We start from the raw sequence: 25,503 nt of genomic DNA on the forward strand, positions 1-25,503 counted from the left end.
CCAAGAACTCCCTTAAATTAGAAGAGCTGCTTTAACTCATACCTGCAGTGAGATTCAAACAGCTCTGCTTTCACTTGTAGCCACAGCCCAAGTAATATTGCTTTCAATCCCACTTGACTTATTTCAATAGCAAAATTCGTATCTTTATTTAGTCCAGAGCCAGAGGATTCAGGTTCTGAGTAGTAAATTTACAGCAAAACATACACACCACAAACTTCACATATATTTACACATACCAAGATAACAAATGACCCTGTCAGCACATGAATGCGTTTACAAACACTGCCCTGCTTATTTAAACAGCTGTTTCTGAATCTGTATGTTTAGCTACAGTTTGTGTGTGTATATATATATATATACACACATAGGCTATGGATTTGAGTCCAAGATCTGATGAGTTAGCACCTTGTTCCCTAAATCCGAATTGGAAAAAATAGAACATAATGTTCCAGAAGCCAACAAGAAGGTAAAACTGTTTGTGTGTGATCAAATAAGGGGCAATCACATGTGTTGGAAGAGCAATCTGAAGCACTGAGGCACATATGACAGGCACAGTCACAAAGCAGCTGGCAACTGAAGGAAGTAAGGGAGCTAGGAACTGATCTAGCCCTACGGAATTACAGATGAATATCCATGCCTTAGAGCAGCTCACACGAGTGTGCAGCTATCAAAGTTCTGAAAATTCCTGTGAGAGATGGAACAGTTCAGACTGCCCAAACTGGGATTACCTGCAGTTGTGATTGTTGTGTGTGTTAGAACTGGTCAGAGCACAAGACTGGATATTGAAGTGTTTGACACAAAAGAGATCCTTTGTGTTTGAAACCATGGGGACTCCCAAAAGACCACAAGTTTTTGGCTTCCTTAAAAAGAACGGAAGGTTCTAAGCAAAACACACTTAAGAACTTGTACACTGAAACACACAGAAAGGCACAGCAGAGACAGTCATTTGTTGAATCCACAAAAATATAATTTTATTTGCATATCCAAATTCAGGATATTAATTTAAATGAAAACTGTACGCTCACAATTTAAATAACAAGTTCACTTGCCATTTAAAAGCCACAGTCTTAACATCTGCAACTGCAAGTTTTACTCCCCAAATGTTAGAGAACTTGCAGCTTCTTTCTGTTCTTTATGCAACTGTTTTGCCCTGTTTTTCAGATCCTCTGCCTTAGCATCATTCTTCTCAACACCATCTCCCAGTTTGTACATTCGGCTGGCGTTGGCACAAGCCCACACGTGCCCCAGCTCACAGCCTTTCAGCGAGTACTTCAAGGCATGGCTCATGTCCTTGGCGACCCCAGGTGCTCCCTGCAGATATATCACACTCAGGTTGAAGCAGCTGGGAGCAAAATTGCCATCACAGCCTTTTGTGAAATAGTCTCTAGCGACAACAGGGTCAGGCTGATCATTGTTGGCTCTCCCATCCTGGGCCAGCAGCCCAGCGCTGTGACAGGCATTTGCTGACTTCTTCCCACCTTTCTCACATGACTTCATGAAAGATTTGTAGGCAGCTTTCAAATCTGGGTTGAGTCCACCTGTCAGCCAAGAATGAAAACATTACTGTGAGGACATGTTAAAAGAGCTGGGAGCTTTCTGCATTTCAAAATGCTTGCCACTGGAAATACAGCATTTATCACTTCAGACACTACAGCCAACATTTAGGACTTCAGAGACATTACTGCTGTCTCAGTGACAAACATTTTGCTAATGTCTTTGACTTAGATAATTCTCCTATACTCACCAGTAATCAGTACTGGTAACCAGAAAATAACCCGGACTCACAAAACACTCTTCCCACTACTATATCCATGGATTTAATATGTTACACTAGGAAATACTGTTTTGTCAGTATACCTACACCAAGACTGTTAGTAGTTTTGAACTACAGAAAAAATACTGTTTCTTACCAGTACTATTATTTGGAAGATTTCTGACTAATTTTAGTGCTTTCCATTACTATGCCAGCAAATAGATTTTAAACAAACTTGGGGACTACTTAGGTATGCATGTTACTAGTTTGTGAGTGTGTTTCTTTCTTTCACTGAAAACAGTCTGACAAGAAGAAATGTTATGAACTGAATATGCAGCAACATTGAGCACTGGCTGTACTTACCTGTTAAAGGGATGCAATTATATATAAAAAATAATTATATTGTTAACATAGAGACGATTTTCAGAAGGAAGCAATTTTAGGTCTTCCATCCTCCCCCAACTTGTATGAGGTGACCATGAAAGGGGCGGGACAGGTAGTTGTTCCTTCAAGGTCAGATGTGAAGGTGGCCAGGTATCGGAACAGCTTGCCCGGGGAGGGGGTGCAGTCCCCCGCGACCCGGGCACCAGAACCCCCCTGCCCACCTTTGCCGAGGGCCTGGTAGGCCCCCAGTTTGTAGCAGCTCTCGCTGTGTCCGTGCACCTCGCAGTTATCGCGCAGCACCCGCGCCGCCGCCACGAAGTCCTTCTTCACGGCGTCCAGGTAATCGGCGAAGCGCTGGCAGCCTGCGAGCGCGGACACGGGCTGAGCCTCCCGCCGGGCCCGCGGCGGCGGGCGGGGGCGGCGGGCGGGCCTTACCCTCCGGGTCCTTCTCCTTGTAGCACTGGTAGCTGTACTCCACGTGCAAGTTCTCCAGGTACGCCCGCACCTCCTCCTCGTCCGCGAAGTTGATGAAGCCGGCCATGGCCGCGCTGGGTCACGGCGCAAGCGCCGAGCGCTCGAGTCGGGACCGCCCCCGGGGGCCGCCCCTTCTCCGCCCGCCCCGATCGCTCCGCCCGTTCGCACCCAGCCCCGCCTCCGCCCGCCCCTTCCCCGCCAGCCCCGATCGCTCCGCCCGTTCGCACCCAGCCCCGCCTCCGCCCGCCCCTTCCCCGCCAGCCCCGATCGCTCCGCCCGTTCGCACCCAGCCCCGCCCCCGCCCGCCCCTTCCCCGCCCTCTTCTCTTGCCGCTCCTGTGGCCTCTTCCCCAGCCGCTCTCGGCCCTCCTTTCCTTACAGTTTCGACTTAGTGCTGCCCAGCAGCGCGGCACCCTCCCAGGGTCACCGGGAACTCTGACGGTTCAGCAGTTTTAAGCGATAACACACTGATAGAATTTTACTTTCAGAGTATTCCCGAGGTCTGACTCGGCACAACCCATGAACTGAGACATGACAAGACGTTAATTGGGCTCTGCGTGGCCTAGGAGCACGGCTGCTTTCCGCGTTCCTCAGTCTGACTCCCGCATGATTTTGTCTGGATTAACAGCTCAATAATTTCCAAATCCGTTTTAGAAAAGGGTGTTGCTGTGAGACTGCTCTCAGCCAGCGCTCCTTTCTGTGGTGCCACAAAAGCTCTCACAGGTGCTTTTTGCACTGGGAACACCCAGAGACTGGTAAGCGCTCAACACGCAACAAACCCTGGTTCTCCGGTGATCTGAGAATCGCGGAATGGTTTGGGTGGGAAGGGACTTTAAATACCATCTCGTTCCATCCACCTTCCACTGGAACAGGTTGCTCAAAGCCCCATCTGAACTGGCCTTGAGCACTTCCAGGGATGGGCACCCACATTATGGATTAATTTAACCCAAATATGATAATAGAATACTCATACAAAAATGACACACTATCCAACTCCAGCAGTTCTGAACACTAACTGAATTTTCTGTGAGTAAAGTAACACATTAGAAATCTCTGTGATGAATTCCTTAAAATTAATCTGAATTAAAATAAATTTCAAATAATATTTGCAATATTTGCAAATGTTTTGTCCCAAATTATTTCAGTAGGATAACACCAGCTTGTCGAGTTGCTGGGATAAATAAAACTGAGTTAAATCTTGTGCAGTCTCCCATAGGAAGAAGCCTTATCCTTTATTAAGGGCTTGAGCTAATTGTGACCAACCACCACCAGCTGGACTGGTAGCAAACCCTGCCTGGTGCAGAGTTGAAACACCAGTAATAACCTCTAAATTATCTCCTTAAAACTTTGCAGAGTGTTAAAACTTTGACTTGAAATTAAAACACATTTTCCATATGCAGCTGTAGTCTTGTTTTTAATGTGTACTGCCCAAAACCCACTCCCAAGTGGGTACACAAGGCTGTACACATTGCTTGCCCAATGCTGGCTGCACTCTGAGAATGCCTGTGTCAATCTCCACTCAGGATGAGGTCTTTAGAAGAAGAACTGCTTTTGCACCAGCAATAATGTTCCTCTTGAAATCCAGCTTTGAAAACATTTCAGCTTGCACAGGCCAGTAGAAATTCCTTGAGTTTATTAGTTTAAATCCTTGAAGAGTCTGTCCTTGCTGGGATTTTGTCTTTGCAGTTTCTGATGCTGATGTTGAGCCTGTGCCAACACAACCATATGGCTGTTCCACCAGGAGTGGAGAGGATTCCTGAGTACAGTGAGGCAGGCCAAGAACAGGCACTGGGAACAGGGGGTCAGTCTGTCACTGTAAGTTTTCACTGTCTGAGCCCAGTTCCTATCATAAATTTGGAAAACAAGGCATCTGGTGATAGGTCAGTGTGAACCAGTGAATTTAAAAGACATTGGAAGAATAGCCTGGAATTTTGCAAAGACATTGTGAAGTGGAAGAAAAATGTAATAGACTAAGAATAATAGTATGAGCTGCTTCCTTATTTAAGCTAATATCTGTGTCCATAATTATATAAGTTGTTTCTTCTAAGCAGATTAGGTATTTGAGTGTTTAAATTCAGAACATGAAGATTCTTAATTCTGTGCTTGTCAGATTCTGAGTATGTAATTTATTTTCTGTATGTCAGCAGCCAAATCTAAAGAATTGGAACTATATCTGACCTTTGCTATGCAGTCCTTAAACTGGTAAAACTGTGTTTCATATATTTATAGAATCTTTTGCCATCTTGTGAAGACAAAAACATAAATCATTTTAGCAATTGTTCCTTAATATTTATGTGTCCTGCTGGTTTGCAAACAGCAGTTATTCAATCAGCAGTTCTTTTACATACATTCTATATTCTAATTAATTTTATTTGGATAGGGTATTTGTATCACCCTTTACTTTGTATCCTGAAACAAAAAATAACTGTATTTTCTTGACCAGCAGTATATTGTATGTATTGGTCGGGAGACAGGTTTTCTTCACTACTACTGTTATCTGAAACCTGAAATTACTTTGTATGGAATGGTTTATGCTTACAGCAAATCTCCCCTCCAAAGCAGGCAGCGAAACCTATTGTACTGGCGCAGGTTATCATTCATATTAGCAGAATAAACCAGTTTGTGCAGGAAACGTTTGAATTGCAGAGGCCTGAGAGCACGAAGGGTGAAGCTGACGCCAGTTCATGGCTGTGGGAGGCGCCCAGGGCTCTGCTCACCTGCTCCAGCCGGGCGCTCACCGGACCTGCGGAGTTCCCGGGCCCCGGCTCCACTACCGGAGCAACCAGGACGCAGGAAAGGTCCCACACATTGGTAACGAGAGGCTGATGAGCTTTGCTGCGCAATGGCTCCTTCTCCCCACACTCCGAGACTTAAACACGAGTGTCGGGGCTCCTCTCCTGCAGCACGGCACGAACCTGTGCTGGCGCAGCCCCTTTAAGGGAGGCGGGTTCCCGGCCGGTTGAGGCAACATTCACTTCCAGGTCGGGGGGGGGGGTGGGGGTAAACACGGGGGAAGGGAGGGAGGGAAAGCGAGGAAAGCGAAAAGAGAAGGAACCCAGCGACGGGACCGGCTGGCTGGGCGCTCGCCGGCGGCACCCAGCGCCGCGATGGTGAGGGGGCACTGAGGGGGCGGTGAGGGGTGGCGGGCAGGGAGGGAGAGAAGGAGGGAGGCAGGAAGGGAAGGGGAGCTGTTCGCCTGCAGCCCCGGGGTGCCGGACCCGGCGCAGGTAGCGGAGGTGACCCTGGGGAAGGGGCCGCCATGGCGGCGGCGCAAGCCCGGCGGAGGGGCTCAGGCGGGGCCCCCTCCCCTCCCTCCGTCCCGCCGGTACCGCGGCCGGGCCGGGGCAGCCCCGCCGTTCGTTGTGTAACCGCAGCGCTGTCGCCCGTTATGTAAAAGGGCGCTCGGAGCCCGGCGGGCGGCACAGAGGGAGGCTCGATCCCGGCTCGCTGCGCCCCGCTGTCCGCAGGGCGATGACGGCCGGCCCGGCCCGCCGCCCTGAGCGGCTCCTCACAGCTCCGAGCGGTGCCAGCGGCCGCCGGGGCGGAGCGGGGCACAGCCCCTCGGCCGGCCGGCGTGAGGGCGCAGCCCGGCACAGCCCAGCCGCCCGTGCCTCCTGCGGCTCCTGCCTGCCCCAGCAGCGCTTCCCACTGGGAATCGCTTTGTCCAGGGTTTATGTGGAGGAAGCCGTGCCAAGGCACAGTGCGTGGGTCTCGCTGAGCTGTTCCATGGGAGCTGCCAAAGGAACAGCCTTTCTCTGCTCCAGACAGGTCGGAGCAGAGCATATGGGAGCTGTTTGGATTGCTCCTCTGCTCCAGACATGAGTGTGCATATTTGCTTTTCAAGGACTAGCAGGAACTTCCTGGGCAATCTATTCTCATCTCTTGTCATTAAAAGCTTCATTTCAGTCAATCGCCATAATAAAGTTATGTATCGTTGTTATTGAAGTAGGTACATTTTGTAACTGCTCTTCCAGTCAGTGAACTAGGGTAGAATTTCCTTGTTTCGGTATGTACTGATGTCTAAATTCATGGTAAAACTTACAGTTCATTTCTGTATACCTTTGTTGCTGTGCTCACAGTGTGCTTCTCCTTAATGGCTTTTCTCTGTCTATAGTTTACATTCATTGTGCTTTATTTATTTTTATGGGTAGCATTTGTATCTCTCACCTTTTGATCTTGACTAAGAAAAGCTGAGTTTATGTCCTATTGCACATTGTCCCAACGTGCTTTTCCTCCTCAGAATATTCTAATAGCTGTTACCTTTAAACTGAAATGGTGCAGATATCTCATAACATAAATAGCCCTGTGAGATCTCCTGAGTGTCTTGAAAGTGACTTAATATTTCCTTTTTTTTTTTTTTTTTTTTTAATGCTTCTCCTGGAACCTTCTTTGGCTGCTTCACTCTTTTTTTGTGGTTCAGCACACCACTCTGGTTCCACTCTTTATCATTTCTAGTTGATGAACTTGTATCTGAAGTTTTTGATATTAATCTTGAAATAAGTGGCCTTACTGTGTCGTACTAATGGGGCACTATTTCATTTTAGGCTTCTGGTGATCGCTGCTGACTTGGTGTCAGTAGCAGCTTTAATCAGTATGTTCCCACTTTTTGTGCCAGAATAGTTAATGTTAAATTGGGGTTTTGAGCATAATCCTTCCTTGAGTCTGGCTAATGAATCACCTACTTCTGTTTAATTCTATTTAACTTAATTTAAATAGGATAATCATAAGGCTTTCTTAGTAGCATAAATCATGAAACTATTTCTTTTTCACTGCCTTTCCTTTATTTGCACTCAAGAATTTTGATGGCTGTTGCTTGAGTTGCTATTTCTTAATTGTTATAAGAATATTAGTTTTTAAGAAAGTAAGTACAGTTTTGGGGTTGTGGAGAGGTGGAAAACAGATGGAAAACATGATACACCCAACACCAAAGACTGAGGCTGTAAATTACCTCTTCTTTTCCTGTTAATGTTTTGAGAGAAATGCCCAGCACAGATTGAAAAATCCCTAATCCTGTACCCATCTCATCCTTTGAGACTTCAGAGAGGGAAAAGCAGGTGGGCTGAGCTTACAGAGATTTTGCATGTTTGGGGTTTGTCATACTGAGTCTGCAGTTGGGCGTAAAACCTCGGGAGAACATCCTAGACAGGGTTCTGTTAAAGATGAAATTATTTGTCTTCCAGTGTTAGTTACATACTGGTTTATTGAGGGAGGAAAAAGAACCAGCCAACACAAAACACTACCTAGGGAAAAAATAATTTGATTTTTAATGAGTCTGAGAGGCAGAGCCTTTAGGAACTGAATCTGCCAGGCTGGAGTTGGTAGGATCACAACCCCTGTAGTGAGAAAGGCCTACACAGCAATATAATATTTTTTTCCTCCAAAGCTAGATTGTAATGAATGACAGAAAACAGCAGTTATATCTGTTTCTTATTTTTCTTTAGGTAATGTTATATGAGCAGGAACTTGCCTGGTGATGCTTCCCCAAAGGATTTTATTTTGATACTCACACTCAGACAGTTAATCTGAGTTTATAATGTTTGGGTTAAGATTATTCTCTAACTTATTCCTGGTGCTTAATGTGTCCCCTTAAGCTCTTCTTGCTTTTTAACTGTACTTTGAAATATGTATTGAATATAATCTAGTAGTATTTAAAGCTGATTCATGGAATTCTCAAAAGGTAATATGGAGGATAATGTTCTTTGGGAGAGCCTTTCCAACTGCCCTGGCATGAGCTCGAAGCTGAACTGGTAACATCAAGATGAAGCAGGTTTTGCATTTCAGTTCACCACTGGATTGGATTACTGTTAGAGGCCAGTTTACCCCATCCCCCTGCACACTTTTGGTTTGCCTTGATTATACTGAGCACTTAAAAAGTTGTTTTTTTAAAAATAATTAATTTAAATAGGCCTTTGAAAGCCCATCTAAATGCAATTGTTCTTCTTTTTATGTTATTCCATAAGCTAGCTAGGTTTTAGATGTGTCACATTATTCTCATAATATATGTTTTGGTTAATAAAGACACCCCAGCTTGTATCATATAATGCATAATTCTGTGGTTTGAGGAATTAATTTTTATATTTGTTTCCTGGCTGCTCAATTAATTTGATGTAATGAAAGAAACTGTGAGGTTAATTGAAGTATCAGATAATTAAGATGACTATGAAAAAGTAAAATAGCATAATGGAAGATCTACTCAAAAACTGCTGGGTGATGTGTATTACATAAAAAAAAAATAAAAATTAAATGCTCTGCTATGGTTGACATATGTTTATAGTGTCTCATTAGACAGAAGGTGATCTGAAAACAAATGCCAGGTTTGTCTTCAACCTGACATTCAAAAGCAGAGCTAGAGAAAGGAACCACTGAAATTCTGGCCTTGTAAGAGCTTAAATACAATTTTAACTGGGCAATATTGTCTTGAAATATAGAGGAGTGAGGAAGAGAATGGCTCCAGCTCACATGAAAGGCTTCTAGACTGCATTTGAGCTGTTCTATTTCAGTAGTAGATAGTCTAGGAAGTGGTTTATAGGATGCTTGTCAGAGGACTTTATTAGATACAGATAAAAACATTTTGCCTCTCTGCCCAGGTTACCTCAGGAGCCTTTGTTGGGGTGTTTCCTCAGCCTTTTGGCAGCAAGTTGAAGAAATATTACAAATGTCTCCTATAATGGGAATGAGTGGAGTTAATAAAAACGAAACCGCGTTGTTTGCAAATGTAATTGATCCCTGCTTGTGGTTTTTGTTCCTTGATTGTATGGGGATGCCCTGCATGAACTTCCAGAGGGATTATGTAAAAATTAAACTCACATTTCCAGAGGACAGATTGGCCACTCAGAGGTACTGGTTGAAAAAATAGTCTTCTGAGTCATATGCCAGTGGCCTATCTACAAGGCTAAAAATTCTCATTGGAGTTTGTTCACTGAAACATTAAAGTGTTTCAGCTTTTCTGGCAGCAGGAAGGAACAGTTCCAGGAGGAATTAAGAGAGCAACTATTCTGATTTTGTCATCTTTGATCATCAAATTAGGAACACAGGATCTAATGGAGATGTGGATGTCTTTGCTTCATTGGGAATGATTTTCATACACCTTTGAGTAAAGATTCTGATTTTTGTTTGATTCATCAGCTGTCATAGAAGTTCTGGGTATATGTATTGATTTCAAGTTTAAAGGAAATTTTTCCATCGCATATAAAAAATGCACTATCTTAAAACAATCAGGCATCATAGCACACTAAAAAGAAACAAAAGGCATTCACAATTCCAAATTCTGTTCTTCGTTTTTTTATCCATTTAAGATTGGAGGCAGCCAAAATTGCCTGGTATGGGAGCAAGTTGCATCACAAAGTAACTCTTGTTTTTATAACAATACAATGTAATAATATAGCTGAAAAAAAAAATCATGAAACTTAAGCACTTAGCAAAACTGAGTTTGAGGAATGAAAGTTGCATGTCAAAAGCTGCAAAAAGAGCTTGCATTTGAGTAATTTGGAGATTTTGTTTCCCAACCCTGTCCTTAATTCTTCAGGAGCTATTAAACTGCAGTCTCTAGTTATTGTCAATACATGATTCATCCAAGATGGACTTCATTCCATTTTTGCCCTAATCTGGTACCTCCCAATCTTCAAACGTGTACTCCTTATTTTAGAATACTTATCTATGTAAACTTATTTATATTTCTTCTCTATAACCTTTTACATATTTCAGTACTCCTGTGATCAGCATATTAAGCAAGCAAAGCAACAGAAGTTAAATGAGATGAGAAAGGTGAAATTATCCAGAACTTTCTATATAAAAGGGAAGCTACTATTTTTCCTACAGATGAGATCTGGCAACAGTTGATGCTGTTATTTTCAATATTGTCTGGGGGAGTATGTACCAGTCACTCAGCCTTCTTTTGTGTGGTGCTGGGGATGATTCACAGTGCTGAGAGTCATTCTTTATGTTGATTAATCTGTGTGGCTGAAAACAGTAGGTTATTATTAGATGTGGAATAAAAAAAAAACAACCCTTTGAGATTTTTCATGTATCAGTATACAATCTCAAACTCTGGAGGAAAAGATCAAGTTTATATTCTGCCTTGTCCTTTGTACCCAGATTTCTGCTATAGATGATTTTCAAGTGCAGAGCACCTGAAAAGGGGAAGAGGATTATTGTAATAGATGTCAATTTATTGCTGCACAAGATTTGGAATTAAACTAGTTCTTTTTGGGTTTCCTTTTTTGATGTGAAGCTCTAGCTGTCCTTTTCAGTATCAAAAATTACTCCTATATATGTATTTTATCTGCAGTCTCTGCATTTCTTATGTGAGTTGGTAGTAGACTTCTAATATACTGACTTAATGAAAAATTAAAATAAATATTTTAAATCCAGAAGTATAATTTGATTTTTAAATCTTCTTTGAGTCTGTCTTGATTGATTAATTCCCAGTAGACTTCATAAATTAAAATTATTTTTCAGCAATTGCTTTTCTTCCTCTGGGAACACAAGTAGGGTTCAAAGCACAGCAGACGTGACTGGATGTGGCTCTGGGGGTGCCTGGGGAAGGAGGCTCCCAACAGTTTGCCCAATTGTTTATTGTGTGACCTGACTTTGTGTGGCTCTGAGGGAGACATCTCCTCTTGTAATATTTGCCAGACTAATAAAAATGACATTATAGAGTAATGGAAGGTTTATAGAGAGAACGACTTGACTAAATCTCCTTTGTTTCATTGTGTTTTGCATATGACAGGAGGAAGCTTCTCCATATTCTTTACTTGATATCTGTTTGAATTTCCTGACTGCCAACCTAGAGAAGTTCTGCACAGAAAGGCAAGATGGAACATTTTGCTTGCAGGAGCCAGGAATGTTCCCTCAAGAAGTGGCTGATCGACTGCTGCAGACGATGGCATTTCATGGTAAAAACCATCATTTGTGGGTCAGTGGTGAAAATATTTCACTGGAATGTAACATGGCAGTTCTGCTATATTTTCTAGTAGAATCTGCTGCTGCAGCTGTTAAAACAGTTCTGTGATCCCTTAATTGAGAATTTTTGTTATTTTTGCTTTACACAGCTTCAGCTGAGCTTTGCATTGCCACATAGATCTAAATAGAAAGTTCTTTGTCTTGGTTTATGATTTTAATGTTCCTTTATTTGAACATTCTTCAATCTTCTTTCAATCACTTCTGAAAAAAGAATGATTCTACTGCTTGTAGCAACAATACCTCTTGAAGAGCATTTAATTGATTTTTTTTTCCACTGTGTGCCCCTATGATTAAGCTAGAAAATAACTTTAAGCTAAAAAAATTGTGATTCATTAAAGCAGTTTCTCATCTCTCAACACTTTTATTGACATGGAATAATTTATTTCAAAGCACTCAGTTTTAGAATGGTATAAACACCTTATGGTATTCTTACATTTTGTGTTCTGGCTCACTGGTTCTCTGTCAGCATATCTCTGAGGAGAGAGCTGCTTTAAGCATGATGAAATTGTGTAATAAAATGTCTTATCATGAAAAAGTAAAGGTATAAATTATGCTAGAGAAGAGATAAGAGACTCATTCATTGAGATTCTGGAGACTTTTGTTAAGAAATGAGACATGGTACTAGAAAAATTATTGTAAACAGATCAAACACCCTATCCTATAGGTGCAGAGTTATTTAGTTATTACTAGGCAAGCACTGGTGTTCTGGTTTTCTCAAGTTGTTCTGATCAGAAGTAACAGTGGGAATAGACAAAAGTCAAGCTCAAAGGAAAAAAAAAGGTAATTAATATATACTACTTTCTGATAAGGAATTATTTAGAGTCCAAGAAGTCAGATTCAAGTAAACTGAATTACCAGAAACTTACTGCCACTGTTGGCAATGGTGAAGACACTCCAGACACCAAAACATCACCAAAACAGAGAATTCAGGATGGAAAAATGTGTGGCAGGTAAATATGGTGTGGATAAGGTAGGGCAGAGAGAGACCCTTGGCCCTTAAATGAAGACATAAGCAAAGATTAAGAAGTAATTTAGTGATACTTTAACCAAACAATAATTATATTTATTACTTTTACTTTTTCTGCTCCATACCAGTTGTTTCATCCTATATTTTTGCTTTCCCCTCAGAAGAGGAAAGTAGTCCTCTGACTGCTTGAAATGCCTGAACTATTTTCTCTTAGAAAGGTCTGCAGATCTTTGTATTAATTTGCTGTTGTCACTGAGGCAATTACTAGCCCATGACTTAAATCCCAACTGTAGTGGCAATGATGTTATTATTCAAATAGACTGCATTTTAATTTCATTTTCTTTGTTAGGTATGTGTGAAGATAGGAGATTAAAAGCCAGGAGTGTTGACATTTATAACCCTGTAGGAGCAAAACTAGGACATGTTCTGCCTACTCCTTTTGTGTGGATGCTTGTGCAACTGTACCCTTCACGTGGCTTTTCGTAATCCTCCTGTTGATAAGACACCAAGATTTCATATTTGTATATTCAATGCATTTTTGATAATTCCATGCAGGGAACTCAATATATTGTTTCAGTTAGGATGTTACCAGTGTCTTGCAAGAAAAGGCTACTTATGCATTCTTTCTACAGAGTAAAAATATAATAAACAAGATTGTTGGTTTTTTTCTTTTTTTCATTGCTGTCTTTTTCTCCTTCCCACCCTTTCTTTGCCCTCCTCTTTCTATTCTTTGAAACACTTCTTAGGTTTTTTTCTCACATTCAACTTGTTTCTGAGCAACACTCCTACCTTCTTCATACAGAACTTAATTGGCTTAATTTAGTATTGATTATGCTTATGAATTCAATTAAATGCTAGATTATGTGGTTAAAGCAAGATGAGAACAGGTCACTGGTAGGTGGTACAATCTTGAGGTTAATGGAACTGTGGTCAGAGGAGAATTACATTTAGAAATTTTGAAATTCAGGTTTTAGCACACTCTAACCAGTTCAGTGAGAAAAATACAGCAAATGAGGGCAGCAGTCTGATTGTTTTTGAAACATACCCATATTTTATTTATTGTGTGTTCCATTTTCTGAACCAAACAGGTATTGTGTATTTACTGCTTCTTGTTTATCTGTCCTATTCTTAAACCTGGAATTTTCCAAACATGACATCATAATCTTCAAAGCACAATCTCAAATGTACCATTTTGGGATCGGTGGTGTAATGATCCAAGACAAACTACTTTGTAATTAATTTCCTCTGCCAATACTTTGTACCCTTTGGGTTTTTAATGTCAAAGTGGTGCTGTGTAACACTGGAGCCAAGCACTGATGCTGTTTTCCCACAGGGCTGCTGAACGATGGGACCGTGGGCATCTTCCGAGGCAACCAGATGCGCCTGAAGCGCGCCTGTATCCGCAAAGCCAAAATCTCAGCCGTGGCTTTCCGCAAAGCCTTCTGCCATCACAAGCTGGTGGAGCTGGATGCCACGGGGGTGAATGCAGATATTACCATCACAGACATTATCAGTGGACTGGGCAGCAATAAGTGGATCCAGCAGAATCTGCAGTGCTTGGTGCTGAACTCACTGACTCTTTCTCTGGAAGACCCCTATGAGAGGTGTTTCAGTCAGCTGTCCGGGCTGCGCGCCTTGAGCATCACCAATGTGCTGTTCTACAACGAGGACTTGGCAGATGTTGCTTCACTTCCCAGGTTGGAAAGTCTGGATATATCCAACACCTCCGTCACTGACATAACAGCACTCCTCACCTGCAAAGACCGCCTCAAGTCTTTGACCATGCACCACCTGAAATGCTTGAAAATGACCACAACCCAGATTCTGGATGTTATAAGAGAACTAAAATACCTGAATCACCTTGATATTTCGGATGACAAACAGTTCACATCGGACATAGCTCTTCGTTTACTGGAACAGAAAGACATCTTGCCTAACCTTGTGTCTTTGGACATTTCTGGAAGGAAACATGTCACAGATAAAGCTGTACAAGCATTCATTCTGCAGCGGCCCACCATGCAGTTTGTAGGACTGCTAGCTACCGACGCCGGCTACTCAGAGTTCCTAACAGGAGAAGGAAACCTGAAGGTTAAGTGGGGGAATTAACTTCACTGAAAAGTAGAATGTGCAGGGAAAGTAGAGCTAATTGTTTGTAACAAATGTATGTGTGTGTTTCAGTAGGAGGCTGTAGGTTCATTTTTTTAAGCTGTTAATTATAATTACTGGCATTAGGTGAACTTCCTACTTAATTTTGACACCAACTGCTAAATTTACATAATATACCATATATATACATTGTAAGAGCTATCTGTTTTCTGTGCCTTTTTAGTGAACTTTAGATCCTGATTTACCATATTTAAGAGAGCTGAACTTTGTCTGGTCTGAAGTTGCTTAGTGGGATAATGTTCTCTGGATTCCAGACAGTATCTGGCGTAAGTCAGCAGTGTGTAAGGGGTGGAGGTAGAATTTGCATAAGCTTTGAGCAGTTCATGATTAACACAGCAGATACAATAAGCTGAATAACTCAGCTGCTGTCATGCTCCATCACCACTGCTGTTTCCTCTTACAATATTTCTACCCATCTTGAAAGGTCTTCTGGTGATGAATACAACACCTAAGAAGCAATAACTTAGGATGAAAGACTTCCTCTTCTTTCAATTACCCAATTGAAAATCCTCAATTACTTAGCCCTTTAGAATGAGATGATATTTTCTGAAGTGCATTTGTCTTTTACAGCCAGGCAACAAGACATCATTCCTTGTTTTGTAGAATCTGAATGCAGTTTTTGGAGAATGAGCAGGTCAAAATTAATTAAAAGTTTTTTAGACATGTCAGGGATGTATCATCATTGATGCTGAGTTTTCTGCTGTGTCTTGAGGATGATGGAATCTGCAGAATGAATGAGGAAGAGAGCAATATGTCCATAGTTCAGTCTGTCTTCTGTGCAAGTTTAGTTTTCACCTTCAGTTTTAAAATTCAGGATGCTCTTGTTATAGGCAAGTGGAGTAACATAACTACACAATTTTGTATTTTTTTCCCCTGAAACATTTGACTGTTGTTAGAGGCCAGGTCTCTTGGATACCTAGGTGTCACAACTGATGGTGAAGTGTCTGAATGTTGAAATGTGTCATTGGAGAAAGCAAATTCCCCTTTGGTATAATGATACCCATCATCAGGAGGTTATACCCTCGTGTTTGGTATAAAATAATGCAATGTAATCCTTGCTGTTGAGCATACTTGCTTCCTGGAACTGTCTGTGCCATGAAAAGGCAGGAAGGAAGAAGGTTCTAGTATTGTAAAAGTCACAATGGACTTGTGGCATTGTGGTTAGCAAAATGCAGTTTGCATTCCTTTTTTTTTTCTTTTAAGTCATAGTTGTCTCTGAAGTGACTGTATAAGAAGTGACTGTAGGCTATTATTTGGTTTATTTATTTCTTTTTTTTTCTTATTTTTTGTGACCTAAATGCATTAGTAACTCTACTGAAATATTCAACTGCTTAGTCTAGCTACTGCTAAAGAATAAACAAGATACAGAACTCATGGAAACAGCAGAATTAAATATTACTGTATTTACAGCAGCCCTGTGAAATTTGATTATGAGCACTAGGCAGATATTATCGTTGAGAATATGAAATCAAGTGGAAATTTTTCATGTAGGGTACAATTGGCTGTACATGTAGGTAAACAGGGTTGCCCTGTTCTAATCAGTAGAGAATATAAAACAAAATCCAAGATGCTATCAGTTCTCTGAAGGCTATAATATATTCCTGATCTCAGAAGTTTCAAAAATTATGCCTGTATACAATACAGGATGCACAGAATGTGACACATTATATATGAATATTTTGCTTTTTTTGTATGTGCCATTTTAAGTAGAAGTTCTGCATCCTGCCCTAAGAATTTTAAAAGAGTGATTGCAGCAATGATTCATTAAATAGTAGGACTGAAGAACAAACCATTTTCAGTTATACAACTTACAGTTATAAACAGAGAAAATATCATTAAATGGAAACTAGAGCAGGCTGGCAATCATTTGCTTACTGAAGGACTTGGCCAAATCACTGCCTTTGAAACTGAAGCTTGCATTTTTTGACAATGAAACTTTGAAAGTAAAATGTTGCCATCTTGAACTAAAGGTTATTTCTGTGTTCACAGGTGTCAGGAGAAGCAAATGAAACTCAGATTTCAGAAGCACTGAAGCGTTACAGTGAACGGGCCTTCTTTGTGAGAGAAGCACTCTTTCATTTATTCAGCCTGACACATGTAATGGAAAAAACTAAGCCTGAAATTTTAAAGGTAAAATAATAGTTTTGATAATATTTAAACAAGAGTGGTGTAGAAGATGCCCTGTAGTGTTTTGTATTTGATAAAATTGTTCTGTGCTGTCATAAATTATCTAAATTTAGTAGCATGTAAATTAATTTTTTTCACTTACCTTTGAATATGATATGAAATACTCTTCAGATGCTGCATTCTGTCATTGGATCATATCTGTTTGGGTTCTAATCAAAGGTGTGTGTACTCTTACTCACCAGACACAGCAGTGCCTTCTGCTGATGCTCACAAAACAGTAATAATAAGAATTTAGTGATAGTTTCTCTACTGTCACCCTCCAGTATGGTAATGGGTTAATGGAATAGTTAGTGTTCTTCATGGGGCTGAAGCCCAGAAACTTCCATAGAAATTCATTCTAGGCACTGGCTTTCCATGTCTAGAACACCAGAGATGGTTTAAGTTTTGTAGAGATCCTAAAAAAATGGAACAGTAGGACACATGGTTTTTATTTTTCTTATCCTCTTTGATGTTGAACAAGTGGCCTTAAATTTGCTGACATCAGTATCAAAAAGGCTCTGCCAGTCAATTATCAACAAGAAAAATATTACTAGATGTTTAGTAGGTAAGATCACAATCAACATACATACCTAAAAACTTAATTCAGGAAGAAACTGCAAAAAAGTCTGTCCTGACCTAGCAGCTCAGGATGTGATTCAAGATGGGTCATCACCAAACAGCAAGGCATCACGTCATTATCATTACCCTGCAGAAACTCTGTCCTGCTTCATTCACCTCTGAGAGGGTTTGGTGATTTTATCCCAGCCTGGCTCTTTCTAGGAATTTCTTGCAATCTGTAAAGCCTCTTCTTCGAGAGGTTGCTACAAGCTGTGGGAAAGGATTTGGAGCAGTAGAAGTTGCCAGCTTTGAATCACTGAGCAGAGGGAAATGTTATTCCTTGAGAATTAAAACCACACCAGATGGATTTCTCACTCAAGTACAAGGGAGGCAGAAAGTGGGTGCTGTGAGTCATTGTTGTGGCCTGGAGCAGGAGGCAGATTGTTCTGGGGGGGTCTGTGTGCAAGTGTGTGAGCAGCTAACGTGGGTGGAACTGTTGTGCTGCAGCTGGTGGTGATCGGCATGAGGAACCACCCCCTGAACTTGCCCGTGCAGCTGGCGGCCAGCGCCTGCGTCTTCAACCTCACCAAGCAGGACCTGGCGGCCGGCATGCCCGTGCGCCTCCTGGCAGACGTCACCCACCTGCTGCTCAAGGCCATGGAGCACTTCCCAAACCACCAGCAGGTACAGGGCTAAACCTCTCTGCCATCCTCTGTCTCGTGGGCCTTAACAAATCCTGGGGCCTCGTGGAAATACATTCATAGCGAGAAAGTATTCTGAAATCTGTGTGTTTCTAATGAAGCAATTATTTTTCATTTCTCACAGCTGCAGAAGAATTGCCTTCTTTCACTATGCAGTGACAGAATCCTTCAGGATGTCCCATTTAACAGGCAAGTTTTAGATGTCAGTTGAAATGAGCTGTAGCATTGCAGGCTATTTTTTTTCAGAAGCTTTGTTTCTGGCCCCAGTTTTGCTCAGTTTAAATCATTCCAATGTGCTGAAGTTATCTGGCCTATATGTTTTAGACCTGTTGACCTAAATATACACCATTGAGTATAGGTCTCAAAAAATCCTTTGCTACACAGGGTTCACCTGGATGTGTCTGTTCTTAATTCCCTGTAAAAGAAGTCAACATTTCTCTGGGGTTGCTTTTTGCAGATGTTTTTCTACTCAAATGTTTTGTCCAGATACTTTGAAGTGTGATGGTCTGATGTTTCAGGAGATTGTGCCAAATGTTTCTTCCTTCTTTGGGGCAATCCCTGTGCACTTTGATATATAATTAGAAATAAGAGGTCCTAAGCAAACAGCCTAAAGCTGACAAGGGCTCATAAAATATCTGCATTTTCACTGTCTTTATATTTTGGATGGTTATGAAGCATACTTGTGTTACTTGTGTACATCATTATTTTATTAGGACTTGCAAGGCTTATGAAAATTAATTTTATTTTTAACTTCCAGGTTTGAAGCAGCCAAACTTGTTATGCAGTGGCTGTGTAATCATGAAGATCAAAACATGCAAAGGATGGCTGTAGCCATAATTTCTATTCTTGCTGCAAAGGTATGGAATTAAGCTTTGAGATGATAGGATAACATTTCTAAAGTCTAAATAAAAATGCTGATCTGTTTTTGTTTGTTTCCAGCTTTCAACAGAGCAAACAGCTCAACTTGGTGCAGAACTCTTCATTGTTAGGGTAAGTCAGATGCCTTCCTGCCATCCCGTTGTCTCCAGCTGTTCATACTAACAGTGTTCCTGAAGATACAAAGTAAGCATAAGGAGATAAAATTCTAAGAACATACTGACATGTATTCATGTGCAAATTGGTTAGAAGGTAAGCCAGAGTGGAAAAACTTGATGCGGTTAATGCAAAGTAAAATAGTAAGATGTAACTTGATTTGAAAATCATTGTTTAAGGTGAAAGATGCTCAAAATGAAAATATTTGAAGTAAATACTGCTGTAAAGGTTCTGAGTTCTGTGGATGACTTGCCATCTGTAATAGCCCTACACATGTAATTACTGTGGAAATAAAGGCATTCCTTTTGCAGGCGACCATGTTCAGAGAGGAGGTAAAAAGTTTAGTAGCTGGTTTAGTTTGTATCATTTGGCTCTGAACATGTATATCTTTACTCTTTGTATAAATGACAGCTATGCATTGCCAGTTAGTGTAGAAAAAAGCAGAGGAGTTAATACATATGCTGATATTTTGATGGTTTTTTTTTTTTTCCCCAGCAACTTCTACAAATAGTTAAACAGAAAACAAATCAGAATCTTGTAGATACCACCCTCAAGTTCACACTGAGTGCACTTTGGAACCTCACAGATGAATCTCCAACAACGTGTCGGCACTTTATTGAAAACCAAGGGCTAGAACTTTTCATGAGAGTCTTAGAGGTGAGGAAGGGGGATTTGGCAGTGGGTTATCAACACAGGTTTATAATTAAAGCTGTTTCAATAATAAGCATAAATGCTTACCTTTTGTTTATTTCTTTTATCCAGTCTTTTCCATCTGAATCATCCATCCAACAGAAAGTTCTTGGACTTCTGGTGAGTTGAAAAAGATAAAGTCTGAAATATATACTTTTAAAATTTAATTTTGAAAGGGTTTTTTTTATCCTATCTTAATCTGAAAAGATATTTTTTCACGTCCCAATGTTATTAGGTGGTTCTTTAATCCTTATAGTGTATATTATTCATAATTTACATAGTTTCTTTCCTTGTTTCTTCAACAATTATATTGAACTTGATGGTCACAGTAAATAAAAAGAACTTTTAAGATAGGAGAGAGAGGCTTCACATGAGTCCAAATGTAAAAAGTAGATTGAAAGTCAGTGGAATGCAGAATTTTGTACTGCTGAAATTGTTTGTAATTGGGCTTGAGAATGTTAAAAATAGCCTTTGATTTAGTGTTATCTACATGTTAATTGCATAAAATCACTTACGAAAAAACCTCTTTGTTTTGAAGCAAATTCCTTCACAGACTAGAAACATTTCCTAAAGCAAAAGTAGTATTTTGGCATGTTGTCACCTGGATGTACAGGGATCTCAAATGTGTCTACTCACACAATATAGTTCAAGTTTGTTTATCTCCCTCATATTATCCTTCTGTTAACGTTTTCTCTTTTTTTAAAAATTATTTATTTCCCCATTCCAGAATAATATAGCTGAAGTTAAAGAGCTCCATTCTGAATTAATGTGGAAGGACTTCATAGACCACATCAGTAAATTGTTGCACAGTGTGGAGGTGGAAGTCAGCTACTTTGCAGCAGGGATCATTGCTCATCTGATATCTCGAGGAGAGCAGGCCTGGACATTAAGTCGTAGCCAGAGGACATCTCTCCTTGAACAGCTGGTACAGAAATGATGGTGAATTTTATCACAGTCTTTTCTATTTTTTTCAATGTTTGTATTTAACAGTCAATCTTCTTGGTTCTGTATTTTACAGCATGCTGCCATTTTGAATTGGCCAACCCCAGATTGTGAGATGGTGGCTTACAGGTAACTATTGTCTTGTCTTGTGATCATGAGTTTGAAAAAGAAAAAAACATATCTACTATACCTGGTATTGCAGGTGGTTGACTTAAGTGAGTTTTAGATGCAGCAGACCAGCCTCTTAATGTTTATCAATGTCTCCTGTAGTTAACAGAGGGTTGAATGAGCAGGAATATGACCTCTGAAGTAATAGTATCTAGTAGTAAAGCAAGTAACTGTTTCTGTCCTTTTTATTTTTATTTTTTTTAATAGGTCTTTCAATCCGTTTTTTCCACTACTTGGCTGTTTCATGACACCTGGTGTCCAGCTGTGGGCAGTGTGGGCCATGCAGCATGTCTGCAGCAAAAATCGTATGTATTGAGAGAATATTACCCTTAAAATTCTGATTTTTTGGTATGTTATTCACTAACATGAAGTGGGAAAAATAAGAAGTTCTAGGATATTTGCTCCTAATCCTCTGGAGAAACTACATTTGCGGCTTGACTAAATTGGGCAAAAAAGAGAGTAGTACAAGTTCCTTACATCTTTTATTAACTGAAATTTTATGGTTAGATGCCTCGTATTAATTCCAAAATGTGGATTTTTTTAAGATTTAACTACGTTTCTTGCTTTCACATGTGTTTTTATTTAAAAAAAATATGGAAATATTAATGCTGGGTATCAGATTGCTTTTATTTAAGAGCAATGACCATGGCAAGTAGCAATGACTTTTAATGCCTTTTTTTACAGTAATTTTTGGCATCAATATATCTATATAAAGCAGATTTCTTCTAAAGTATTTAAAGTGTTTTCTGTGCCAGTTTTTTGTCTCCTTGATGGCATAATATCTAGGCTTGTTTATCCCTGTCCCATAAATCACTGCTTCTGCAGTGATAAGGCATCTATTCAGGACCTACCAATAACATGACATAATATATAACTGCGCACAGAATACTGTTTTTCTGCCCTTCACAGAGCTCATAAATATAATGAGCCACTGTTCCCAGGGCACTGTCCAGAAATCTGTGAGGTATTTCATGTTGAAGTCAGACTGCTCTGACAGAATTGTTTTACTGGTCAGATCTGGATAACAGATTTTAAATTTGGCTCTGTAATTTCTCTTTCTGCCTCAGTTCTGTTAACTTTGTGTTGTCCTATTTGTTCTATTTATTTTTGGTGTTTTGTCTGCCCTCACCTCTGAGCTTTTAACATTCTACTGAGGTTTGTTTTGGCTTACTCCTGATTTGAGATCAAGACAGAATTCTTGAGTTCTGATGGTAGTTGATGGCAGAAGCTTCTGGGCAAAGTTGCAGAGAACCCAAATGTTTAGTAGCAAATGTGATAACCTACTCTGGGGAAAATGTGTTTAATTCTGAAATATGAAGATGTATTTGGGAGGAAAATCTTTAGCTTTTGGCACCTGGTACCAAGAAATCTTTTAGTAGTCCTGGAGAGGAGATGGTTTTTATTTTGATTCCCTCTTATAGATGACAGTGTAAAGTAGTCTGGAATTAATTGGTTTAAATTTTTTTGTATATTTTTTTCTTCTGTTGCTGTTTGTCTATGTCATAGTCACCTCAGTGAGGTAACCTAAGTAAAATATTAGTAAATTACTGCAGTAAATGTGATCCCAGTGAAATGCTCAACATCAGCATTAAAACAAGTCTGGTGTTGCATCACTGAGATGAATGGTGAAATTGGGCCCATCTGAGGTAATGCCCTGTGGATTGCATTACAGTCATCCTGAGCTTTCCATAACAACTTCTGGAGCTTGCACATTACATTCACCCTACAGCTCTTTTTATAGCTGTTCCCTGCTCTTAATAATGCTGCAGCTGATGGGGGTGTGATATCAACTTATTGAATTCCAGAATGTAAGTGGAAAAAAACCCTGTAAAAGCATTTGTAGCAAATTAAAACTAATGAGAGGCCATCAATAAATTTGGCAAACTAGTTAGTATTCACTCTCCAAACCTGGACAAATGATGTGGTATATCTGATACCATTTTTTGGTGACTGTTCTGTACCAAGGTTTTTGGGAAAGGGTCTATTATTACTTGGATACTCATAGACACTATAGTGCTTTTGATTACCATTTCCTCTGCTTTATTTATTCTGGTTTGTGCACTTTAAATGCTCATAGAGGAGGTGGGGGGAAGAGAGAATACTGTGCATATTACTGTGCATATCTTTCCAGTCAGCTGAGACAGACTGGTAAGAGACCTGATTACAGCTAGAGTCCTGTCCAAATAACTCTGTTGTGTTGTCACTTGTTAAAGTACTCATGCACTTCTGTGGACACTTTAGGGAGTGTCTTAAATACTGCCTGGAGATAAAAGTGGATTTGAATCAGTGTTTACAGTATCTGCAACCTTTACCCTAGATAATTCTGTTTTTAATTCCCTTTTTATAATCCTATTACAGCCGCCAGATACTGCAGCATGTTAATTGAAGAAGGTGGTTTGCAGCATCTGTACAACATCAAGGAAAATGTCCACACTGATCCCCATGTCCAAAGGATTGCTGTTGCCATCCTGGATAGTTTAGAAAAACACATTATGCGCCATGGGAGACCACCACCATGTAGAAAACAGCAACAAACCAAACCAAACTGAAAGCTGCAGGTAGAGGAGTGTAAAGTATTGTCTCTGTAATAATCCTCTCTGATATGTGTGTAGTTGGAGTAACTTATAATATATTGGTCACCATTAAAGTGATTTGCTGGTAACTGTGGTACCCAAACCATGTGTGGTAACCTTGCTGAACGTCACCTTTAATGGCAACCTCGTACACAACTTGTAAAGGGTCACAGCTTGAGCTGGTCATGCCTGTAGGGTAAGTGCTGGCTACCAGGAGATGGGACTTGTACAGACCAGTATGCACAGCTGGAAAGAAGACTTCAAGGAGTACCTTGTTTTGTGACTTCTGGGAGAAAAGGCTATTCCATCCTTGTGATTGCTGTTCATAACTCTGTTCACCAGTTTGGTGTTTGAATAGAACTGTGTGTGGTTGTGAGATCAACACTTACAGACTAAAACAAAAGTCCATGCATGCAGGTGACAGAGAGACTTGTAACTAAGGCGACCAAAATGTCCATTGTCTCTTAACCCTTCTGTGGTCTTCAGCTTCCTCTTCCTTTTGCCTGCAAGCCATGTTCTTTTGTTTTCCTGCTGGATGAGGCCTTTTTACACTTCATTTCTCCAGAGTCCTCCTGTTCCTGTCAAGGTGGGGACCAGCATCACATTCAGGGAAAGGGGAAACCCACTGAAGTAAAGCAGTAGAAACAGAACTAAAATGAGACAGTACTAAAAGGATATTTGAGAATTTAAATTTTATAACAAGAATGGGGTTTTGTTGTTGTGTGACTACTTTTGGTTGTGTGTGATACCTTTCTTTTGTTTTTAGGGTATTGATGGGGATAGGAGAAGGCTCATTAGAGCAAAATAACTGACATGACTTCATCAGGGAGGGAGTTGCATGTATTCAAAGAAGGCTGGAATATTTGGTCACCTTATTTATAAGAGACTAATAATTGCTCTCATTTTCTGTAAATATTCTGTCAGTATTGTGCAGTGAATTATATTTCCAAGCCATCACAGTGAGTGCAAAATATCACCCAATGTTCTGTGTAAGCCCTGTGTCAATTGCATTGTTTTGTGGGATGTGAAATTTTACATAAAGATGCTAATTGTAACAACTTATTTCTTTCTTGGTTACCTTTGGGTTTCAAACCATGTGTTGAATGAAACATATTGCACAGTGTACAGATGCCTGATACAATGCAAATGATGGAAGCAAACTGCATGTCCGTTCAAGTTCAATTTAATTTCAGGTGTTGATTTTGTTTATCTGCTTAGTCTCCATATTTCCATGGAAACTGATTGATACTCAGCAATTCTTCTGGAAATATTGGGTAATTGAATTTAAAAAGAAAACCTATGTTTGGTAGCTTACTAGCAGAAATGGCTTCTTCATGATGATCATATTTTACTATTTTTAAGTCCTTTCCCTCCCAGCTCCCATCCTTCACGGAAAAACACCACCATTAATCTTCAATAACCTAATTAATGTGTATTTCAGCAACTTCAAAAGGTACTGATCCAGTAATTTAATCAATGTTGTGTAATTGTTTTTTGTACAAGAGTATAATTTTGGCTGGCATAATTTTCATCTGTGGATCTGGTTATATAAAGTTTTCTCAATTCCACCAGAAATTCAGCTGGCTGTAGCTTTGAATTATGAAGGTGGTTTAAAAATTTAAAACAGCCTACAGGCTTTTACCCACCACCCTTCTAAGATGTCTGCTATGGAATTTCCTTTACATGAAATGGAACACAAAACTTGTCAAAATTGGTGTCAATAGAATGAATTTAAATCAATTGCTACAAGATTTTAAAATAAAGATGACAACTCTCCTTACAGTGCTGTTGTTTCCTAATAACAGGAGAATTTGCTGAAGCAACTTAACTGAAAAAAAAAAAAAATCTACTCCTCCATGCAGCACAAAATGCAAGGATGATGCTGGCATCAGGCCAGATGTCTGAGAGACATGTCATTTCATGAAGTTTTGCAACCAAGAAGTGCAGACATGCTAAATACCCATTTTCT

General features: G+C 40.3%; 2 protein-coding genes across 2 annotated transcripts; one reads left to right on the plus strand and one right to left on the minus strand.

Annotated features, from left to right (window-relative positions):
- Positions 1 to 945: 945 nt before the first annotated feature.
- COA7 (cytochrome c oxidase assembly factor 7) lies at positions 946 to 2,740 on the minus strand. Its single transcript, XM_079314326.1, has 3 exons — positions 2,573 to 2,740; positions 2,359 to 2,499; positions 946 to 1,538 (listed from the first exon to the last, which is right to left on the minus strand). The coding sequence occupies exons 1-3, from the start codon at positions 2,676 to 2,678 to the stop codon at positions 1,090 to 1,092; spliced, it is 696 nt and encodes a 231-aa protein (XP_079170452.1). The 5' UTR covers positions 2,679 to 2,740; the 3' UTR covers positions 946 to 1,089.
- A 2,902-nt stretch (positions 2,741 to 5,642) lies between these two features.
- LOC306805674 (protein zyg-11 homolog B) lies at positions 5,643 to 25,314 on the plus strand. The gene is made up of 14 exons (XM_079313706.1): positions 5,643 to 5,720; positions 11,339 to 11,504; positions 13,872 to 14,626; positions 16,694 to 16,834; positions 17,936 to 18,112; positions 18,254 to 18,318; positions 18,887 to 18,986; positions 19,069 to 19,119; positions 19,657 to 19,818; positions 19,924 to 19,971; positions 20,579 to 20,776; positions 20,870 to 20,922; positions 21,169 to 21,266; positions 23,320 to 25,314. The coding sequence occupies exons 1-14, from the start codon at positions 5,718 to 5,720 to the stop codon at positions 23,508 to 23,510; spliced, it is 2,208 nt and encodes a 735-aa protein (XP_079169832.1). The 5' UTR covers positions 5,643 to 5,717; the 3' UTR covers positions 23,511 to 25,314.
- The last annotated feature ends 189 nt before the right edge of the window (positions 25,315 to 25,503 follow it).

Source organism: Erithacus rubecula, assembly GCF_903797595.1.
Source record: "Erithacus rubecula genome assembly, chromosome: 10".
Lineage (NCBI taxonomy): Eukaryota > Metazoa > Chordata > Aves > Passeriformes > Muscicapidae > Erithacus > Erithacus rubecula.

Bases quoted from the DNA above. Each gene is read 5' to 3' on its own strand.
- COA7 (XM_079314326.1), bottom strand. From the start codon at position 2,678: ATGGCCGGCTTCATCAACTTCGCGGACGAGGAGGAGGTGCGGGCGTAC. The intron at 2,500-2,572 runs GTAAGGCCCGCC...CCGCGCTCGCAG, and splicing joins CAAGGAGAAGGACCCGGAGG to GCTGCCAGCGCTTCGCCGAT. The intron at 1,539-2,358 runs GTGGGCAGGGGG...CTTGGCTGACAG, and splicing joins CTACCAGGCCCTCGGCAAAG to GTGGACTCAACCCAGATTTG.
- LOC306805674 (XM_079313706.1), top strand. The intron at 11,505-13,871 runs GTAAAAACCATC...GTTTTCCCACAG, and splicing joins GCAGACGATGGCATTTCATG to GGCTGCTGAACGATGGGACC. The intron at 16,835-17,935 runs GTAAAATAATAG...GTTGTGCTGCAG, and splicing joins CTAAGCCTGAAATTTTAAAG to CTGGTGGTGATCGGCATGAG.